This window comes from Ambystoma mexicanum, chromosome 9 (genome assembly GCF_040938575.1).
Source record: "Ambystoma mexicanum isolate Mex_15411 chromosome 9, UKY_AmexF1_1, whole genome shotgun sequence".
NCBI lineage: Eukaryota > Metazoa > Chordata > Amphibia > Caudata > Ambystomatidae > Ambystoma > Ambystoma mexicanum.
In genome coordinates, this window is record NC_090931.1 from 871,816,912 (window position 1) to 871,838,955 (window position 22,044).

General features: G+C 49.6%; 1 protein-coding gene across 6 annotated transcripts in view; it reads right to left on the reverse strand.

The window, feature by feature from the left end:
* The window catches only part of LRRFIP1 (LRR binding FLII interacting protein 1), an 813,895-nt gene that overhangs the window by 73,809 nt on the left and 718,042 nt on the right, over positions 1-22,044 (reverse strand). For all 6 annotated transcript variants that reach the window (XM_069615974.1, XM_069615976.1, XM_069615973.1 and 3 more), the window contains 2 exons: positions 13,056-13,135; positions 717-821 (listed from right to left, as the gene is read on the reverse strand). In XM_069615974.1, coding sequence (XP_069472075.1) covers positions 717-821; positions 13,056-13,135 — 185 coding nt within the window. The remainder of the gene's footprint in view (positions 1-716; positions 822-13,055; positions 13,136-22,044) is intronic.

A 22,044-nucleotide genomic window follows, 5' to 3' on the forward strand; every position in this document is an offset into this window, starting at 1 on the left:
TCTTACGTTGATGGCTAATCAGCATAAAGGAGTGCTTAACATGTGGCTTGCAAAACAGTATAGGGTGACAGATTTACGTGGAGCATACAGTCTAAAGGAAGACGAGGTTTCCAAGGATTACGTGGAACAGTCAAGTACTGACATGTTCTTTTTTCATGGGAAGTAGTGGCACCATGGTTGGCTCTAGAAGTTTTCTTGAAGGTTTAGACAAGTTTGCCTTAAATACAGTGTGGGTACAAACTGCTTCGTGTAGATGCACCATTGGTGTGCATTAGAAATTCAGAGGCAGGAGAACACAGGAGTGACGGTACCAATATTTCACAAACATTAGGCAGTGTAATCCCACTCTCTTATCCTCACGCACAAACACCAGGCTCCCATGTGCATCAAGCAGACAACCTTGAAAACCATGCTCCACAGGAGTCGCTCACGGGCCTACATCAGTCAGTGTCAGCCTCACTTTGTAACCTTTCCCAATCCTACAGCTAAATCCATACCAGACACAGATCAAATCAGTGTTACTCTGCCCTGTGTCCTGCTTTGGAAGCAAACACTTGTACTACTTGCAGTTGAACCTTTTTGGCAGACCTACTAAAAATGTCACCACACCCAGTTACCCTTCTTTACATGGGATGTGGGTCTTCCACAGACATAATACAGTGTTAATCAAAATGGCAACATGGTCTTGAAGCAAAAGACTCCTACAGCGTCCTTGCCTCTCTTTGAAGTTTCCGTTTTTCTGCTTTTAGTTCATCTTCCACTTTCTCTGCGTTGTCCGAGGCACTTCGGTAACGTGTTACCTGGGCCTCCAACCGTATTACCTTGAAAAGAGAAAAATGCACTGTTACCAATAGCACGCTTTAGCTTTACACTGCCTTAACCACCGTGTATTATACATAGACTTACCCAGGCCATACATTAACACAGCATTTCAGAGGTACTGTCCTGCATAGCCTTGTCATATCCATGCACTGTGCCATAAACATCATGGGTTGTCCAACTCCAGGCCTTGGGGCCGGATCCATGTTGTTTCAGGATAGCCTAATTAATATTCATGGAATACATTTGCATACCATGATTCTAAATGTATGCACATTTTTCCTCATAAATATGAGGGATATCCTGAAAATCCATCAGTATCACGTTCCTTGTGGCCCGGAGTTGGACAATTTAGGCCCTTATCTAAATCACGCATTGCACCATCAGTGACTTGCTCATCTTTGCCCAGACACCGTTTTCCAAATTGTTGTTCTGCTACCCATACATTGACTTGCAAAGCCATGCTCAGCCATACACAGCCTTTCACAGGTGCTGTTACCAATGCTCGGCCATACACTGCCTCTGACATGGTTCTTGTCATGCTTAACTTAAACACACTGTCCCTTTCACACTTATTCACAGGCGTGGTTATCCATGCCGTGCTTTGCCCAGACTTCCATAAGCGCCATTATCCAGACTGCCCTTCACTAACAGAACTTTTCACAGCTTTTCGCAGACACGGTTTGGCATGCCTTGACCATCACATCTATTCCAATACACCAGCCGTCAATTCCACGGAAAGGACCGCATCAGCGTCCCTCCGAGGAACTGGAATGGTAGGGGCGGACCAAAGTTACCGGAATCCAGGCTGTCCCAAGTTCCAGTGCCTCTTTTCCAATCCACACAGTAAACAAGCTGTAATACTACATTCAATGTTCGTGCAATGCCCCTGGCTTATAATTAACCCACATGGATTCCACCAGCGTATTACAGTTGCATAAAGATTGCATGAATCCCTTTACCTCTCCGTCCGAATCAAAATGAATGTTAAAAATAAATAGGCAGAGCGATTATTTCCGCCTGTTTTCTTTACATCCGGTGTCCCTTTGGGCTGCAATCAGAATGAGGCATATAGTGTTTGATATAGCTTTACCCACCACCTGCCTCAGAAAGGAACAAGTTACTTACCTGTAACTGTTGTTCTCCAGCATGGGTCTGGCATGGATTCACATGCTCATGAATATTCCCCGTCGTCAGGCTGGGAATCCTCGGTAAAGAAAAAACCAGTATCAGTTTCGTTTCTGATCTGTCTTTCGTAGTAATAACCAATCACTGGTCTCTGCGTCATACTGACCACAGCCAATGACTGCCCTCTACCTAAGCACCGCCTCTGGCAGCCATCTTCAGATTTGGAAGCACGTGAAGTGGCAGTATGACTAAGTGAAGAGCCGCAGAGGGGTAGGCGGGAGGGTTCGCATGTGAATCCATGCCAGACTCATGCTGGAGAACAACAGTTACAGGTAAGTAACTTGTTCCTTCTCCAGCATGGGGTCTGGCATGGATTCACATGCTCATGAATAAAGAATACATAGCAGTACACACATGCACAACCACGGGAGGTGGCAAAGGCTCAACATTAAGCATCACATCAACTCAACATTAAGCATCTTACCTCCTCACCAGGCTCACCTCAGGCGAACAGGTTGCGCAGCACTGCTTGACCGACCCTGGACTCCTCCCTGGAATCCCGGTCGACGCAGTAGAATTTCGTGAAGGTGTGCGTCGACCTCCACGTAGCAGCCCTGCATATGTCCAGCAGGGGCACACCAGATAGGAACGCCGTGGTAGCTGCGATCGCTCTGGTGGAATGGGCTCTCGGACGGCCAGGCAGCGGTCGGTTTGCCAACCGGTGACAGCACATGATACAGCCGGAGAGCCATCTGGAGATGGAAGCCTTCGAGAGAGCCTTCCCCTGATTGACAGGTCCAAAGTTCACAAAGAGTTGTGACCTCTTCCGAAAACCCTTCGTGCGGTCCACGTAGAACTTCAGCGCTCTAGCTACATCCAGCGAGTGCAAAGTCCTCTCAGCCGGCGACGAAGGCGACGGGAAGAACACAGGTAACACCAAGGGTTCGTTGAGATGGAAGTCCGACGGTACCTTGGGCATGAAGGAGGGGTGCGTCCTGAGCACTACCCTCGTGTCGTGGAAAGTCAAGTACGGGGCCTTGCAGGAAAGGGCCTGGATCTCTCCCACTCGTCGTGTGGAGGTGATGGCCACCAGAAAAGCTGTTTTCCACGATAGAAACTTCAACGGGGCCGAGTGCAGAGGCTCGAAAGGAGGTCCCATGAGCTTGGTCAGCACCACGTTGAGCTCCCACGCCGGAGCCGGAGCCTTCACCGGCGGGAACGATCTGAACAGTCCCTTCATGAACTCTTTCACCAGACGATGAGACCACAAGGACGTCCGGCCCGTGGTTCTGGTGTATCGGGAGATCGCAGCAAGATGAATCTTGATGGACGCATGTGCCAGACCAGCTTTGGCCAGCGTCAGCAGGTACGGCAGTACTTGGGGAGCCGTAATCCGTAGAGGGTTAATCTTCTGTGCGTGGCACCAGACAGAGAACCTCTTCCATTTGTGTCCGTAGCATTTAAGAGTCGAGGACGCCCTGGCCTTTGCAAGAACCTCTCTGCAATCGGCCGGTATGTCGTATCCTCCAAACTCTAGCGCTGCAGGAGCCAGGCCTGCAAGTTCAGCGACTTCGGGTCGCGGTGGAGGATGGCGCCTCCTTCCCTGGAGAGTAGATCCGCGTCCGCCGGCAGCTTGATCGGCGGGGACGCTGACAAGTCCAGAAGGTCCGGGAACCATATCTGCCTCGGCCACGCAGGTGCGACGAGGATCATCCTGCACCGTGACCTCTTGAGCTGGTTGACGAGCCGGATTAGCAGAGGCAAGGGAGGGAACGCGTAGAGGAACAGGCCCTCCCAGGGGAACGAGAAAGCATCGCCCATGCTCCTCGTCTGGGGAAACCTGCTGGCGAACCTCCGGCACTTGGTGTTCGTCGCCGTCGCGAACAGGTCGATCTGGGGTGTGCCCCACCGTCGGAAGAGGCGATCCGCCAGATCCTGCCGTAGTTACCACTCGTGGCACGAGCGCAGCTCCCTGCTGAGTGAGTCGGCGATGGTGTTTTTTATCCCTGCCAGATGAAACGGCACCAGAAAAATCCCTTGGGCGACGGCCCAATGCCACAGGTCCTGCGCCTCCTTGGACAGCGCTGGGGACCTGGTTCCGCCCTGTTTCCTGATGTAAAACATGGTGGTGGTGTTGTCGGTGAAGATCCTCACCACCTTGCCCTTGAGGGACGGAAGGAAGGACCTGAGGGCCCAAAACACTGCACGGAGCTCCAGGACGTTGATATGTAGGGACTTCTCCGTCGGGAGCCAGAGTCCCCTTGCGTGCAGATTTTCGGTGTGCGCTCCCCACCCTTCCAGGGAGGCATCCGTGGTCACAGTCTCCTGATGGGTTGGGGTCTGGAAGTCCATGCCCGCCGTCAGATGCGCGCGGGTGCCCCACCACCGTATCGTTTGTCGGAAACTCTCGTCGAGCTTGATCCTTTCCTCGAAGCTGCCCGTCGTCTGGATCCAGCGCGCATCCAGGAATTCTTGCAACGGGCGCATCCGGAGCCTGCACATGGGAATGAGGTAGATGCAGGAAGACATCATCCCGAGGAGGGACTTGATGGACCTCACTTTGGCCGCGTCGGCCACCAACATCCGTTGCACCTTGCCCAAGATGGTCCTGGTCCTCTCCTCCGACGGGGAGGCCAGAAGGGACACTGTGTCGAGCCTCGCTCCCAGAAACAGTGCGACTTGCGCGGGCACCAGGTGGGATTTGGCGTAGTTCACGGAGAATCCCAGGTCCGTGAGGAGTTGGACGGTCCTTGCCGTGTGGACCACGGCGAGCTCCCTCGTCTTGGCGCGGATGAGCCAGTCGTCCAGGTAGGGGTAGACGTGGATCCCCTCGCGGCGCAGCTGCGCCGCCACCGGTGCAAGGCACTTGGTGAATACCCTGGGTGCCGACCGTAGTCCGTTCAGACGTCGCAGGTCCAGGATGGGGCGCCATCCTCCCGTCTTCTTCTTCACGAGGAAGTATCTCGAGTAGACTCCGGAGCCCCGAAGCCTCTTTGGGACGAGTTTGATGGCGCCCTTTCTTAGCATCGCCTTTACCTCCAGGAGAAGTTTAGGGACGTGAAGTTCTTTCCTGGCCACGGGGGGGACGCGCGGGCACCTTCTTTGAAACTCGAGCGCGTGGCCCCGGGCCAGGGCGTCCAGCACCCAACGGTCGGTGGAGATGGACTCCCACACGCTGACGAAGCCCGCCAGCCGGCCTCCCACCGGGGTGCTTCGGTGGGGGCCCGACCCCACGGCCGGTTCAATCCTGCTTGGACGCGGCCTTGCCGCCTTGACCTCCTTGGCGACGACGGCGGGGTCCGCTAGACTTGCCTCGTCCTCTGTAGGCCTCTTGCGACGACGAGCGGGCCGCTTGACGGTAGGAAGCGAAACCGCCGCCGGAACCTTTGGAGGCGCCCTTGCCTCCGCCGCTCCGAAAGGGCGTCCGTCGTTGCAGGACTCCAAGGGCCCGGGCCGTCTCAGTATCCGCCTTGATGGCCTGAAGGGAATCGTCCACTGTCTTCCCAAACAGGTTGTTCCCGTCGAAGGGCATGTCCAGGACTCTGGTCTGGACGTCCTGCCGGAAGTCCGTAGCTTTGAGCCATCCACGACGTCGAAGGCAAACACCGTTGCCCAGCTGGCGGAACCCAGTGTCGGCGATGTCCGTCGCCACGGTGATGGCGTGGTCCGAGGCCACCTCACCTTCCTGCAGGATCTCAAGGGCCTCCGCCCTCTTGTCGTCCGGCAGAAAATCCAGCAGGGGAGCCATCTTGTACCAGAGCTCCCTGTCGTAGCGGGCCACGATAGCCAAGGCGTTGGCCGCTTTAATCGTGGTCGCTGCCGACGAGATGACTCTACGCCCCATAGTATCCAATTTCTTTCCCTCGCCGTCCGGCGGGGAAGTCGATGTGGAGGCCGCACCCCCCCCCCGCTTTCTTCCTGGCTGCCGCAGAGACGACGGAGTCCGGGGTAGGCTGCGCCCGGAGGCATAGGGGGGCCGTGTCCGGGACCCGGTACTTTTTCTCGTACCGGTCTCTTCTAGCTGGCGTCGTGGAAGGGTTCTTGAGGAGGGAAAGGCCCTCATCCCAAATGTCGTCCAACAGAGGCACTGCGAGGACCGTCTTCCTCTTGGCCTCGCGCCGCTGATAAAGGAAGCCTTCCTTTTTCTTCTCCTCAGGGCAGAGTTGGAAAAGCTCGGAAGCCCTGGAGATCATGGAGTGGAAAGATCCGATCTCGTCGGGCGGAGAGGCCCTGGTGGGAGGCGACGACGGAAAATCCTCGTCGTATGCCTCGTCGTCCGTACCCGTCGCTGCCGTGTCAGTCCCCGTATCATCCCCTCGGGTGGACGGGGAGGAGGGCTGGAAGGGGCGCGACGGTTGAAAAGGAGGTGGTGGATGGATCCTTCTTTTCTTGGTAGGGGGAACACCAGAAGGTCCCGGTTCTGGATCCCCCGACGGGAGAGGTTCCTCCGTCGGTAACAGTAGCCTCGTCCTTATCTCGGAGCATAAGGACTGTATGGCCAACAAAATGGCCGCCGAGTTGTCTTGCGGCGCTGGTAGAGGGGAATCCGACGGGCGAGCAGGGGCCCCGTCGGTATCCTCGACGATGTCGTCGTCGTCACCTGCGTCGGGGTCCATTCCGACGGGCTGGCCTTCTTCCACGCCTAGGCCGTGGCTTAAGACCTCGATCAGCTCCTCTTCTGAGGTTGAGGCCGACTCTACGACGACGCCCTGCCCCCCCTTCTTCTTCCCCACGGAGGGTTTCACGGGGGTCCTATCGATGGGCACAAAGGAAGACTCCCTCCGAGGAGGCAGGGAGATTCTGGGCCCTGAGGTCGCCACCACTGGTGCAGCCACCACAGGCTGAGCCAGGGCCGCCGCGACCGTTTCGATAGAGGGCTTGGTCGGATGGATCAAGGCCTTCACCACCTTAGGTGCGCTCACCGCCTTATCCTTGAGGGAGGGGGCACTGCCACGCTCCTCCTCTGCCTTAGAGCTCGACCGGGGCCTCTCCAGGAGCTTCGCCGGGTGCTCGGCCTTCCTCTTACCCGACCCAGAGCGTTGGCTCGTGGTTGATGGTGCCGGGGAGGGTGCGCCCTGCCTGGCGCCCGTAGAGCCCGACCGTTCGGCGCTCCCGGTGCCAGCGGACTCGCGGTGCTTGGCCTTATGTTGGGCCCCCGTCGCCGGGGCGCCCTCAAAGGTCTTAGAAGACCGCTCGGATTTCTTCTTCTTCTCGCCAGACGGGCTCTTACCCTCCAGCCAGTTGGCGAGACGTTGATGGCGGTCCTTCATGGTCCGTTCCGACATGTTGCCGCAAAACGCACAGTCCTTCTCCACGTGCGTCTTGTCCTCATGAAGGCAGTAAAGGCAGAAAGAGTGTTCGTCCTCCTTGAAGACGTTCTGCAGCTGGCATCCAGGGCAGACCCTGAACAGCTTTCCGGGAGTCGAGCTTCCCTTCTCCTGGGCCATCTCCGAGACAGGGCCTGAGAAGCTTCTGGAGTCCTCCGAAGTGTAGCTCGACGAAATCTTCACCCTTGAGGGGCACAGATGAATCCGACACGGGTCCCCGTTGATCGGATGTAGGATCGGTGGAGCTTGAGGCTCTTTTGACCGAAAGAATCAAAGTTTTTTGTAAAAAGCGCGAAAAAATAGCACTAACGCTCGAGAGCAATAGCACGAGGATCCCAACACATGAACGTGCGGTAAAAATCTGAAGATGGCTGCCAGAGGCGGTGCTTAGGTAGAGGGCAGTCATTGGCTGTGGTCAGTATGACGCAGAGACCAGTGATTGGTTATTACTACGAAAGACAGATCAGAAACGAAACTGATACTGGTTTTTTCTTTACCGAGGATTCCCAGCCTGACGACGGGGAATATTCATGAGCATGTGAATCCATGCCAGACCCCATGCTGGAGAAACATACCTTTTACATGGATTGTTGCACTGAGGCTTAGACGACCCTTGCCTTTCGCAGATACTTTAATCTAAACTTCACCTTACTCGCGTTTTGCCATACAGAGCACTGCACAGGCAGCATTGACCATAAGCTGCCCCACAGACTTCCACCGTTCCTTTTATAGTTACTGTGGCCCACACCCATTCACAGACTTCCACAAGCACGGTTTCTCATACTGTGCATAACACGGCTTTGCCCAAATGGTGCCTTCTACAAGCTTTAACATGTAATGGTGTCAACACTGTCGACTCAAACCATTGAAGCATCCCACCATCCCTGGTCACGTAATGGTACATCTTACATTTTCAATGAATAAATAGACCACATTTGTAGAAAACGATAAGCACGCATTTCATTCCAACCCCAGCCCCCCAACGCCACCACATCCCCCATTGCACTTTCTGGTGGCAGTATTTTCTTTAATAATGAGCTCCATCGTTTCCTAGAGGGTGGTTTCCAGTAGGATGGCTGCAAAGTGTTTGTGGCTTCCCTGTGCACACCCTGCAGTGTGTTAGTTTCTACAGGGATGTTACCCACACTATGCTATTGCACAATGCTATTTGCACCATGGCTTTTACACTTTTGCACCATGCGCGTGCAGCATGTCACTACTTTCTCTCTCCTACCACCCTCCCAATCTGGCTTCCGTCCCAAACATTCCACTGAAACTGCCCTCACCTCTATCCTTAACTCCCTCCTCTCTGCTCGCCATGCCAAACAATCCTCTATCTTTATTCTCCTCGATCTCGCTGCAGCCTTTGACACTGTCGATCATCCCCTCCTTCTCCACACTCTTTCCTCCTTCGGGTTCAAAGGCTCGGTTCTCAACTGGTTATCCTCTTACCTCTCCTCCCGCTCCTTAACTGTATCCTGGGGCGGCCGGACCTCTCCTACCTATCCTCTTGATTAAGGAGTACCCCAAGGTTCAGTGCTTGGTCCTTTCCTCTTCTCTCTTTACACCTCCTTCATTGCCCCTGTTATCTCCTCGTTTGGCATCTCCCACCACTTCTATGCCGACGACACTCAACTCTTTCTCTCTTTCTCCTCCTTCTCAACTGACCTTCACCAAAAACTCTCTTCCTGCCTTACTGCCATTAAGAACTGGATGTCTTCCCGCTTTCTCTCTCTTAACACCGACAAGACCGAAGTCCTATTCTTTCCCTCCAACTCTCTTCCCTCCCCCTCTCCTCCCCCGTTCATTCACTTTCCTCTCTCTAATCTCCCGATCTCTCTCCAACCTCCTAACTTGGGCGTTCTCTTTGACTCCTCTCTCTCCTTCTCCCAACATATTTCCCTCACTTCTCGCACCTGTCGCTACCACCTCTTCAATATTTGCAAAATCTGTCCCTCCCTCACTTTCCACGCTACCAAACTCTTAATCTCCTCCCTCATCTTCTCCCGCCTCTTCTATTGCTCTTCCCTACTCTTTGGACTACCTACATCTCAGCTTGCCCCCCTTAAATCCATCTACAACTCTGCTGTTCGCACCCTATGTCTCCTTACCTCCCGTGACTCCATCTCTACTTCGCCATCTTACCTTGGCTGGCTACCATTTCACTCTCAACTTAAATTTCACTTTCTATGCTTTGTCTTCAAATCCCTCCATGGTCTCGCTCCCCCTCATCTCTCCTCCCTTCTCTCTTTCTACTCCCCCTCCCGTTCCCTTCGATCTGCTGACCATTTCCTGCTCACTGTACCTCCTTCCCCCTGTGCCTCCTCCCGTTTCTGCGCCTTCCAACTCCTAGTGCCTCTGCACTGGAACTCCCTTCCTCTCGCAATCCGCTCCACCCCTACCTTCTCCTCATTTCGCACTTCCCTTAAATCTCTCCTCCTCCAGTCTCCTCCTTGAAACCCCCTCCCCCCTCTGAATCCCCTCCCTCCTTATTCTTTCCCCCTGACTATCTCTCTCCCCTCTCCTACCTCCCCTCTCTCTCCCTTCCCCTCCTCCAACTCATCACCCCCCCACCCAGTCCCACTCCCCTACTCCCCCTTTCCCCTTCAGTTAAAGTGAAGCAGCTATTTTGATACCAAGATTATTTGCCACTGACAGTGGAAATGTGCCTAAGGATATCGGCCAGAAATCAGGCGTCCAGAGGGAGACAGCGGATGGTGAGCCGATGGTCAGAACCTGTTTTATTGCCATTAAGTTTGAGCCAGTTTTGGCCCACCCCCAACAGTCTTCAGGCGGTTATTGAGATTGGAAGCTCCAGAAGGATTATCAAAAGTAAGGGGTACTACGATGTGCGTGTCATCAGCATACATATAACAAAGCAGGCCAAAAGATTGAATGAGATGAGCAAGAGGTTGGACATATACATTAAAGAGAATAGGTAAAAGGGCAGAACCCTGGAGAACCCCACAAGTGACAGACCAAGGAAGTGAAGGGGGGGGAAGAGAGAGAGAGAGAGAAAGAAAGAGAGAGAGAGAGAGAGAGACAGAGAGAGACAGACAGACAGAGAGAGAGAGAGAGAGAGAGAGAGAGAGAGAGAGAGATTGTGAACGTTAGGCGAGGAAGGAGCCAAACCAGTCCAGGACAGAGACAGAAATACCAGCCTCGGATAGACTGTGGAGCAAAATGGCATGATCTATGGTGTCGTAGGCGGCTGACCGATCTAATAAAATCAGCATGCCTCCCCAACCCAGATCCACCAGACTCGCCAGATCATCCATGACTGACACTAAAACCGATTCAGTGCCCCGCCCTGGCCTGAAACCTGACTGAAAAGGGTTTGAAAAGAAGGGGTTTTCTAGAAAGGAACTTAGCATAAGTGTCATCAAAGATTTCAGCAACTTCAAGTACGAAAGCAAGGAAATAGAGTGATGGTTGTACAGAAGAAGGGGGTCGAGTGAAGCCTTTTTTAAAAGAACCACCACAGCATGTTTGAAGATAGCAGGTATCGAACAAGAGAGAAAAGAGTTATTTACAGATGCCGTAACCAGGGCTGCTATGTCCAATATGATATCAGATGCAGCGCCTGGCAAATGCCTATCTGATACCCAAACACAAGCCAAAACTGTTAATCAAGTGTCTGAAGGCACACTTGGTTAAAAGATTTGTATTACACCAGAACCGTAAGCATTTAACTCTCCTAAGACTGCTTTGAAGTAACACGGTCAGGCTCTTACAGTAGAGAGGTCGATCCTCCTGCTTCATAAAGCTAGCTCAAAGAGACCCCAAAAGGATGTGTGTTGGGTGGGCAGGGGGAAATAGGGGGCGGAAAGGACCATGGCCATAGGCATTCAATGGGTGGGTAAATGACCAAACATCTCTCCTTGGATCCCATCTGCTTCCAAGCTGTACTTCAATGCAATAGTGTCCACTTATAAGTGCCACCTGATTACCAAAAACAAAAACACAAGATTTAACCCAACAGAAATATACACAGACACTACAAATGTTGCCCATAAAAATCAATGCACATAGATGTTCCCATTCGTTCTCTTCAACAGCCACCAAGAACTAGCTTGAACCAACCGTAAGTTATGCAAATTAAGACATATTATATTGTCCAGAGGGAGGTCCCAATGCCCAAACAATAGAACATGAATCTATACTAGCATAGTTAAGGAATGGGGATCAAACTATGCAGAACCTGAGCAAAGTATGCCTAACTGCTGCCATGGATTTTTCATAGCACTATTTTGCATTACTTCACCCACCATATGTCCATAGGCGGCCTATCTGTGGATTTCCACCTGCCAGCAATAGTCAATCAAGCAGCAACAAAATAGAGGATTACCAGTCTACTCTTGCTAGAGTGCGGTGGTTATATGATTCACCCTCATCTGCTACCCCCATTAGAAGGGGTATAGCCATCATATGAAGTAGGACCCAGGCTAGATCTTTTGGTCAAGCTAACTACCTCACCCCAGAATCAACAAACTCCAGGGCAACACCACCATTTGTGGAACATCCACAATTCCGCAACTCCTTCAGCATTCTCGAAAGGTCTTATGGAACATGGTGTCAGTCTTATCAGAAGTCATAAGCCACTTACATATTTTGCATGTATTTCCTCTATGCTGAAGGGAAATGGCCAATGATGCCCTTAGGCTGTGCTTCAAGCTCCATTACAGGGCAGACCCAGCAGCATCTTGGGACTGATGAGGAGCCCTGTTGCGTTCATCTTATTATACAGATAACCTAATATATAAGGGAGCTCCCCAACTGAGGGTCACTGATTCTATGTAGTTGTATTAGACAGGTGCACCCTCAGTGCCAGGAGACCCGGCTGTCCCCAGCCCACATCACCATCGAGTGGAGCTGGATTAGTGTGGAAGCCTGCAAGAGAAGCAGACGTTTAAGTTAGCTGCATGGCCATGTCCGTGCCCTCCTTTTCTATTGGAAAATAAACACTGACGAATTAATTCGCACTTTTATTCATTTGCTGACCTTCCTAAGGAGAAGTTTATTAGTCAAAACATATTCAGACATTCTTTAAGAATTCAGTCCATCTGTTTACAAGGCTAGATTGGAAAATACACAAGCAGTATTTTAATGATTTTTATAATTCTCATTTCCCTATTTCTCAATTCAAACACATCAGAATTTCTTTAGAGCAACTCTATAGTGCTCTATAGTTCACAATAAAGCACTCTACCGTTTCAGTATGCATCTAAGTCGCATGGACATGAAACTATGCCAAATTGAAGTGCACTTCTGGACAGTGTCCTAAACTAGGATACTGTCCTGGTGGACCCCTTCCCTTCAATACTCTCCAACAGAGTTGAGATGTGTCGGTTGCACATTCTTGCATGTTGAACCAATTATTAACCTAGTCTAGGCCAGGGGTTTGCAACCTTTGGCTCTCCAGATGTTTGGGAGTACAACACCAGGGACCAGTTACCTGGACGACTGTGGCTGATGGAACCTGTAGTTCACAACATCTTAAGAGCCAAAGGTTGCAGACCTCTGGTCTAAGACATAGCAAGCTGCGAAAAGGTTACATTTAAAACACTCATTAACTATAACTAAGAAAAAATCATTAAAAGGCTTCAAAATAGGACATCAAACCACACTACCCCACAAATTTAGTAGAGTAACAGGTGTTGATTTGAATAAATCAAATTAAGTAATCTGATGGAACTCCTATAAAGACAGGCTGAAATTCCTTAGAGGAGAAGATTGCATTCAGATAAGAAATCCCCTCCCTGCAATCACACCCACACTTACATTCTGTTCTAAAGCTGTTATTTCTTGCTCAGATTTTGCAAGCTTGAATTTGAGGTCACTGATGTGTCTGTTGGCATCTCCTGTAAAGTAAGAACAATGGTGAAAGGCGGTTACTGCGACCTTTTATCCCTCCCACCACTCAACACTGCAGGGCAAACATCGATGTTGGAATTAGACTTAAAACCCTTGAAACACTCTTTCATGCAGGTTAGTGCCTTTATTAAACCACACCCAGTCATCAAAAGGCATTCAGCACGTGTATGGACTAGGTGGAGAAATAAAACGGAATTTACTTACATGAAACAATGGATACCCAGGTTTAAATGTGTTAAAAGGATGTGCAAGGCTTTCACGGGCCTTCCATCTGCATTGCCAAGATGGATAACTTTAAGAAGGGTTGAAAAGGCACCAGTGTCAATGCAGAGCATCAGCTATCCTACTAAGTTGGCAGAATCGCCAGCGACTCTTTCATTTACTCAATCTCCAGAGTTTGCTGAGCTCATTAGAGCAGCTCTTTTCACCACATCTATTTACCTCATATGGGGTAGAAGGTTTGGGAGTGACAATACAATTATATACCGCATAACCACAGTTACAGTATTTACAAAATACATTTTTTAAAGGGATTTGAAATATCCGGATAGTCCTACTAGGTATGCTTTTTGTTCTGGCAAAATGCGCTGCATTTTTGTTACGGGACTCTTAAAATAGGTTTCACCAACAAATCTTTCCCTGTTGCCTGCTTGAGGCTTATGTTGCTGCAATTCTGGACCCTTGGATGAGCGCTACACATTATGGAAAAAGCCACGTTCCGTTATGTTCCATGTTTTACAAATCCCACACTGCATTAGAGTGTGGGGGGTGGTTCTCACTTTTGTATTCATTTACAAAACACTCACAGGCCGATTCATGGAATAAATGTGCGCCGAGAAAATGGTGCACACGTGCGAAAACGTGCGATTCGCAGAGAAATAGCGAAAATCGCAGTGCAAGTGCGATTATCGCACAGAAAACATCGCACATCTATTCATGGATGTCCAGCAGGGGTGGACACAGCAACTGGACCCCTGCAGATGGCTGATGTGCAGGCACCAAATGGCAGTGCACGGTGGCAGCAGGCAGGCAGCAGCAGATGGCTCGTGGGAGGCTGCTCGGGGCTCTGGTGGGCAGTAATTTGGCCTTTTGGGCAGGAGCGTGGTCTTCCGTGTGCTTACGCGTGGCCAGCTTGTTACGGAGTGATTTGGCACGTGAAAATTCTGCACGTCAGCGTGTGAATCAAGGAAAGGCCCTTCAGCACGCATACGCGATTCCATTGGACCAAAGGCCCTTAGCGCGTATGCGTGTCTGTGACGTATCGCGCACGGGAGTTGCTTTTCGTGGGGTGCGGTGCGTGTGTTTTGCAGGCGTTGGGGTTCACACGCTATTACTTCACAGCGGGTGGGTGTTGGCTACGCGTTCTTCTACACGCAAGGCAGACGGTGAGTGGTACCCTGCTCCCCCAGGCCCGATCGCGTGTAAAACCACCTGCGAGCCCCTGAAATACACGTACCCCGCTCCCCCAGGCCCGATCGCGTGTAAAACCACTCGCGAGCCCCTGAAATACACGTACCCCGCTCCCCCAGGCCCGATCGCGTGTAAAAACACCCGCGAGCCCCTGAAATACACGTACCCCGCTCCCCAAGGCCCGATCGCGTGTAAAAACACCCACGAGCCCCTGAAATACATGCACCCAGGCCACTCGTGTGTGAAATTTCTCGCGCACCCCTGAAATACACGCACCCAGGCCAATCGTGTGTGAAATTACTCGCGCACCCCTGAAATACATGCGCCCAGGCCAATCGCGTGTGGAACTTCTCGCGCACCTCTGAAATACACGCGCCCAGGCCAATCGCGTGTGGAACTTCTCGCGCACCTCTGCACGCGCCCAGGCCAATCGCGTGTGGAACTTTTCACGCACCCCTGAAATACACGCGCCCAGGCCAATCGCGTGTGGAACTTATCACGCACCCCTGAAATGCACGCGCCCAGGCCAATCGCGTGTGGAACTTCTCGCGCACCCCTGAAATACATGCGCACAGGCCAATCGCGTGTGAAACTTCTCGCGCACCTCTGGAATACATGCACCCAGGCCAATCGCGTGTGGAACTTCTCGCGCACCTCTGAAATACACGCGCCCAGGCCAATCGCGTGTGGAACTTCTCGCGCACCCCTGAAATACACGCGCACAGGCCAATCGCGTGTGAAACTTCTCGCGCACCTCTGGAATACACGCGCCCAGGCCAATCGCTTGTGGAACTTCTCGCGCACCTCTGGAATACACGCGCCCAGGCCAATCGCGTGTGGAACTTCTCGCGCACATCTGAAATACACGCACCCAGGCCAATCGCGTGTGGAACTTCTCGCGCACCCCTGAAATACACGCACATGCTCCCCCAGGCCCGATAGCGTGTGGAACTTCTCGCGCAACCCTGAAATACACTTACGCTGCTGAAATCGCGTGTGAAAATTCTCACGCGCCTCTGAAATACACGCACACGCTCCCCCAGGCCGGATCGCGTGTGAGACTTCTCGCGCACGCGTGTTCCCGAAACCCATAATACACGTTGCCCGCTTTGCGTTTGCTGTTTGCCAGTCCGGTAAACTGGTACAGGGTTGGCGCAGCCCTTTGCGATGGTTTTGCGATCTTGATGGCTTTTCCTTGCGCGAGGGCGTTCTTGGGGGCGTAACTGGCGCTGCTGCAGGGTCTCTGTGCCACTCTGTGCCACGCCTGCTTTTGGAGGTGAGAATCCATGAATACGCTGTGCGCGGAAATTGATTTTATCGCACGCGGCTGGCACAGACATTCGCAGGGGCACGCTGTGCGCCAGCCGCGTGCAACACTTTTGTGAGGAATTCCATGAATCGGCCTGTCAGTCTTTGGACTTTGGCTTGCTAACTTAAACCACGGAAGCTTCAACACAGAAGTCTTTCAAAGACATTTAGAGTTCTGTTCTTCTCAATGCACGGTGTAACGAAAAGCAAATGCAATGTTGAATCGAGCTTATATTCACGTTCTCGGATTGTTACACTTAAATGCATTTTTGTTTTTTGATGCATAATGTTAGAAAAAGTACATGCACATTTTATTTACATGTGGGTTTTTATTCACGAGTATGGAGTGATCAGGGTTGGCTGAAGTTGAGACTGGAGGGGGCACATTTCAACATGCTGTTTGGGGGAGGGTTGCCTTACAGCTGAGAAAAACAGTCAAAGGTGCCCGTGGGGTGCTTACATTATAATAAAGTGGAAAGAATGCAGCGAGGTCGTGATTAGCTAGAGATGATCACGTGATGGGCAGCCTGCAGGTGGCTGAGACACTAAATGTCCCATAGAAAGCAACGAATCATTCTTTAGCAGCGGAAACCTGAATAAAAAGGCAAGATGTGCCAAGAACTGCGTGAGTCTGCAAGATGGAGGAGATTGCTATCTGCGCGTGCTTAATGTCCCGCACTAAAGGAGCATGTTCTATGTAACAAGACGCCCACGGGGGTAGCTGCCACCCCCCACACCCACCCCAGAGCTGGGGCTCAGTTCAACTGGAAAGGCCCCAACACCGTTCGTCCCAGTCAGTGATACTTGGAAACATTTTATATTCGGATGTACTATGTAAGCCGATTGTACCCTACATGTTAAATAGATTGGCGCGCAGCTCTTTAGCCATATGGCTTGCATGATAGCATTTGCATAACGTCTGCTGAACAAACTGGCTGATTGCCATCTTGTTGAACTGTTGTAAATTTTAGGTAGGCAGAATTAACTTTTTTAACCTTAAAGAGGACTGCTGCAAAACATGGGCAGCCTTTACTTTCATGAACTCCAACAAACTCTTGCTTTGCAAGATGCCTGCTGCACATTTGTTGCAGCTGCCTTCTCGTTGTTAACTCATAAGACCGTGAATGCCTTCAGTCAGAGATGCAGCTGCTTGATTAACTGATGCCATCATCTGGGATCTTATCTTTGATAGAATAGATAGGTCATGAGATACAGTAGAAATGCCACAGCTATTTAAGGAGGAGTGTTTTGGGGGAGATAGGGAGATATGTCTGCAACAAGAATGAGGTGAATCCACGCTGCATGCAGAAGAACTCTGTTTAACTTGGAAACATGTTTCCTCTATTAGAATTGAGCACACCTAGATTTGCAAATCACTTTCCATGACTCTTTAAGAGCGGTGTGAGATTCTTTTTACAACAGCAGAAAAGGCAGTGTAGCATTATTATTTAGCATGCCCAGCTTTGGCACTGGTATCGGACAGGTTTTGAAACATTACTTTGCCAAGGTTTTTGGTTCACTTACTCTTTGACGGATTCTGTCAGCTTTATGGTTTGAGTTCTAGTGCAATTTTCTGCATAGTGAATAGAATATCAGTGCCCGTGTGGCAGATTGTTTAAGGATTACTAATTTTTTGCTGATGCATACATTCCATATTTGATTTGACGTACATATTTGTGGGTGGAAAGGTACTCTGGAGTAGTTTCTTCTATGGTCTCCCCAAAATTCATAAAGACAACCAAAATCCAACACTAAGACCTATAGTTGCGGGATCAGAGAGTATCTTTGACCCCCTAGCTATTTATGTGGATAGCTTACTACAACCCTTGATTCAGAATATTCCCACGTACCTTAAAGATAACACCGATTTTTTTAATTGCCTGTAAGAAATCTCAGCTATTGCCTCTGACTGCTTGATTTTTGGCATGGATGTATGCAGCTTATACACTTCGATACCTCACAATCTCTCTAATTCAGAACACACTCGAGGCAACCCAGAATTCATCATCAAACTACTTACACTGATCCTAAACAACAGCTACTTCCGATTCCAATTAATTTTCTACAACCAAATATCGGGAACGTTAATAGGGTCTGCTATGGCCCCTGTGTAAGCAAACTCTTTCATGTACAAATTTGAGCTAGATCATGTCTTAAACAATCCAATATGGTTCACCAAGATCATCCAGTGGAAACGATTCATAGATGATATTTTTGGTATTTGGTGTGGCACGAGAGCATAGCTGGATCTCTTCCTGACCTATATGAACATAGCACATCCGAAAATTAAATTTACAGTGGAGATTGGAGAACCATATTTACACTTTCTTGATGTCAGACTGAAGATACACGAAGGGAAGATAATTACCACAATTTACCACAAACCTACAGACGCTAATAACCTTCTACACTTTACCAGTTTTCATCCAAAACCCATGTTGAAAAGTCTTCCATACAGCCAAATATTAAGATTGAAAAGAATTATATCTGACCCTGCTGGATTGGATGTTGAATGCTCCCAGCTTATTGAACGCTTTGAAAGAACAGGATATCCAGATGACATCCTACAGGATGCAAATAGGAGATCCAACCACCTAACACAAAATGATCTCTTGACACCAAAACTCAAAAGTGACTCAAACCCTTTTATGTACATTTCTAAATATTCAAGACAAAGCTTCCAGATTAGCAAGTCAATACGAAATCATTGGAATATACTTCAAAGTGATGAACATCGAAAAGATCTTTCTCCAAGAATCCCTATGATGGCATTTAAAAGAGGCCGGAACTTGAGAGATAGGCTTGTAAAAGCAGAAAGACCTAACAAAGTTAAACAAAACCTTCTCAAGACCAAAAAGATGGGCACCTTCCCCTATCTCAACTGCACTAGTTGCAATAACGTGATTAAAGGTGATACTATCTCCCACCCACAAACGGGCAAAAAAACTCAAGATCAAGTGCTTTGCCACCTGCATGACATCTGGCATTATATATGCCTTAAAATGCCCATGTGGAAAACTATACATTGGACAGACCACTAGACCATTGAAGGACCGCATATCAGAACATAAATCGACTATTCGATGTCACAACCAAAAATCACCAGTGGCGAGACATTTTTTGGAAGCTAGACACAACGTTGCCCAATTGAGATTTCAGGCTACTGAAGTTGTAACAAAACCACAACCTGGTGGTAACTACACAAAGCTATTGTCTCAAAGTGAAAAATACTGGATATACCTATTGGACACAAAATATCCTCTGGGGCTTAATGAAGAAACATTATTTTTTTTTGTTTATTTTTTGGGATGGCTCTTATATGGAAAAATCCTTGCAGGTGGAAGTAAACAGTCCAGGTCCACAGATTGCAATTACCTTGACACATGATACTAACTTAGTGGAGGCCCAAATTCATCAAGAACCTCATGTTGACAAGACTTCTGTAGAAGAAATTTTGAGCGATACAGTAAAAAATATTCCATCTACATTATCAAAGGATTTTACTTTGACATCAATAAATATAAAAAGGGACTACTGATCATTATTTCCAGAAACGTAGACATAACAGCCTCAGTGCCCTCACCTCAAACTCCTTGAGGATCTCAACAGTCTCAGTAATGGATCTTTCAAGGACCCCTAATCATCTACTGAGTCTAACTCAAAATCCATTATACCAAGGGGAGAGATTGAACTCAACAGAGGCATTTAGAAGAGATTCAGCTGCGTTTTGGGAATTAAAAATAGATCATTTAACCCATAGACCAAGGGCAGTCCTTGGAGGCGAGAATCAAGATCCTAAGGAAGGGGATCCAACCCTACCAGCATTGAACTACATTCTGAATTCACTGGTGAAAGTTTTCGAACTCCGTAAAAGGGACGTGCAGACGCAGACAGGGATCCTGATGGAAATGACTACAGACATTGAACAATTACAGTGGTAGGTCAAAGCAATGTAATAAACTGCTCAGTATTGCCTACACTGACAAAGATGGAAGACGGATCTTCTAAACAAAGTGAAGACCTAACTGAAATTAAACAACAACTAACTTCTTTGCTGATGGAAGACTTGGAGATCAAGGATTTGCTATCAAAAATCAATACTAGACAAATAACAAATCCCCCAAAACATCAGTAAACTGAAATTTAAAAAGATGACATTCCGCCAGGACCGAGTGTACCTGTTGATGATACTCCTCTATCCGAGTCTGTGATGGAAGAATTCTGCTGCCTGGAACAGGTTGCAGACCTATCATTGGAACAGCACCCAGAAAATCAAGATGAAATAATTGAGATATCAACACAAGAAGTAGCCGAAAATGTAACTCCATGGAAGAAGAGTGCACAGCAATCATATAAAAGACGGAGAAGGGAAAGGCGGAAAAATCAAAAAGCAAATTGTTAGGGAGAATTCTCTGTTTAGGCTGAATTTCCTAACCTAGTGAGTCCCCTAGCAGCTTTGCTGGATTGTTGGGGTTTATTTTTTTCTCCTGCCAAGAGTGAGACTCTTTAACCCTCACTCTTGGACATGATTTGAGTGTGTTTCTTTGAATCTAGAAGTGTTTAATGGGCTATGGGGTCTTTTACTCCATAGGGTTTCATGTGTTTTTGTGATGTGTGTTACACAGCACCCTCAGTGCAGTGACACAGGGGTGTCCTAGTGACCCCCCAGTATAGACTCCATACCCTGGGACTGACTACTGTCTCCCAGGGCATGTAAAGTCACCATTGACTTTACTAGTCTTAAATTCTGAACAGAACCAGTACAAACCATCATATTGTGGACGTACTGGCTGGGGCAATTCGATTGCCCCAGGGTCTGTTAGTCGAGGGGGCACGTCTCCATCCCCCCTGATCGAGTTTTGGCTGGTGGCAGTGGATACTACTTTTTATATTCAACCGCGAATATTTTCCTATGGGATTTCCCATTGTTTTAGGCTACTATCTTTATTTAATTATTCACGGTAGCCTCGAACATACCGCCGGTTTATTTAATTAATATTAATTCTCCGGTTGGTATTTTTTGCCAAAACTTGATTCTAAAATGGCGTTTGTGTTCTCGTCTGTGACTCCAACCCAAGTCGAACCCTTTGTTCCACTTTTTGGCGGGCTTCTCCACAGAAGCCCTCCAAAGTGGTGCCACTCTGTCTGGGGTACTTAGGAGGGGTGGAGGGGAATTTAGGCACCCTGGACTGAGTTGCCTAGGCAACTCAAGTCGCACTCCATCCTGATTGGCCCAAGTGGTGAGCCGGCCGGCTCACCACTTAGCATGTTTGAGTGACAGCTAGGCTGAGTGAATGGGGGTTTGCTGCATAAAAGCAGGGCTTTGGGGACTGGAACTTCAGAAGTCGCCACAGGACCTAAGAATCCGATGAGGGAGAAGCTGAGCCGACCTGCCACGACACCACCACCGATGGAGCCCTGCTGGACTGCCTCACCACTTTTCCCAACGACAGAGGAGATCTCCCGCCGGAGAGTCTTCTTCCTTTGACTGGTGGGGATAACCAGTTTCACCGTCTTTTCGCTTTCCCGATGTACCTCGTGGCCGCCTTGCCCGTGCCAAGCACCCCGGCAACCGGGATACCACGTTTTACCACGACCGCGAAACCAAGGTACCACCTTTAACCGGAAATCTCCTCGGCTGGTTTCTTCCCTGGTAGTGCAACGACCTTCATCTTTCCTCCAAGTCAAGATCTTCTCTTCCCCTGGACGACGATGCAACTTGCACCCACTACCAGGAACAACTGCCACCGCTGGAGGATCCTTCCCACTTAAGGTACCGTGTCCCGCCTGTCTTCCCTTGCTACCGACTGTACGGGGTAGATTTAGCCCCCGGCTTTCGAACCTGGGTTAGCCTGGGACACCCTGGCTAAATTTTCCTAAGCCTCTCTAAACTCTTTTTGAACCCTCTGCAAGACTTTCTAAGCCTAATGTAACTGTGTGATCTTGGGCGCATTTGTGCTCTGCTACCTCTAAGAGTGGGCCCAGCCTTTGGACTTTGGCTCACCAGTGACTTTTTGCTCTCTGCCTTGCTAACAGTGTTCCTGAATCATAGAGTGGTGTACCTCTTCATATTCTGTCTTTTTCCCTCCCTTTCTCACAAACTTATTAGAGTGCAATCTAATTAAGCGCTCACCTCTGTATGAAAATAAGTGGTGTTTTACTGTGATTTATCTGATAG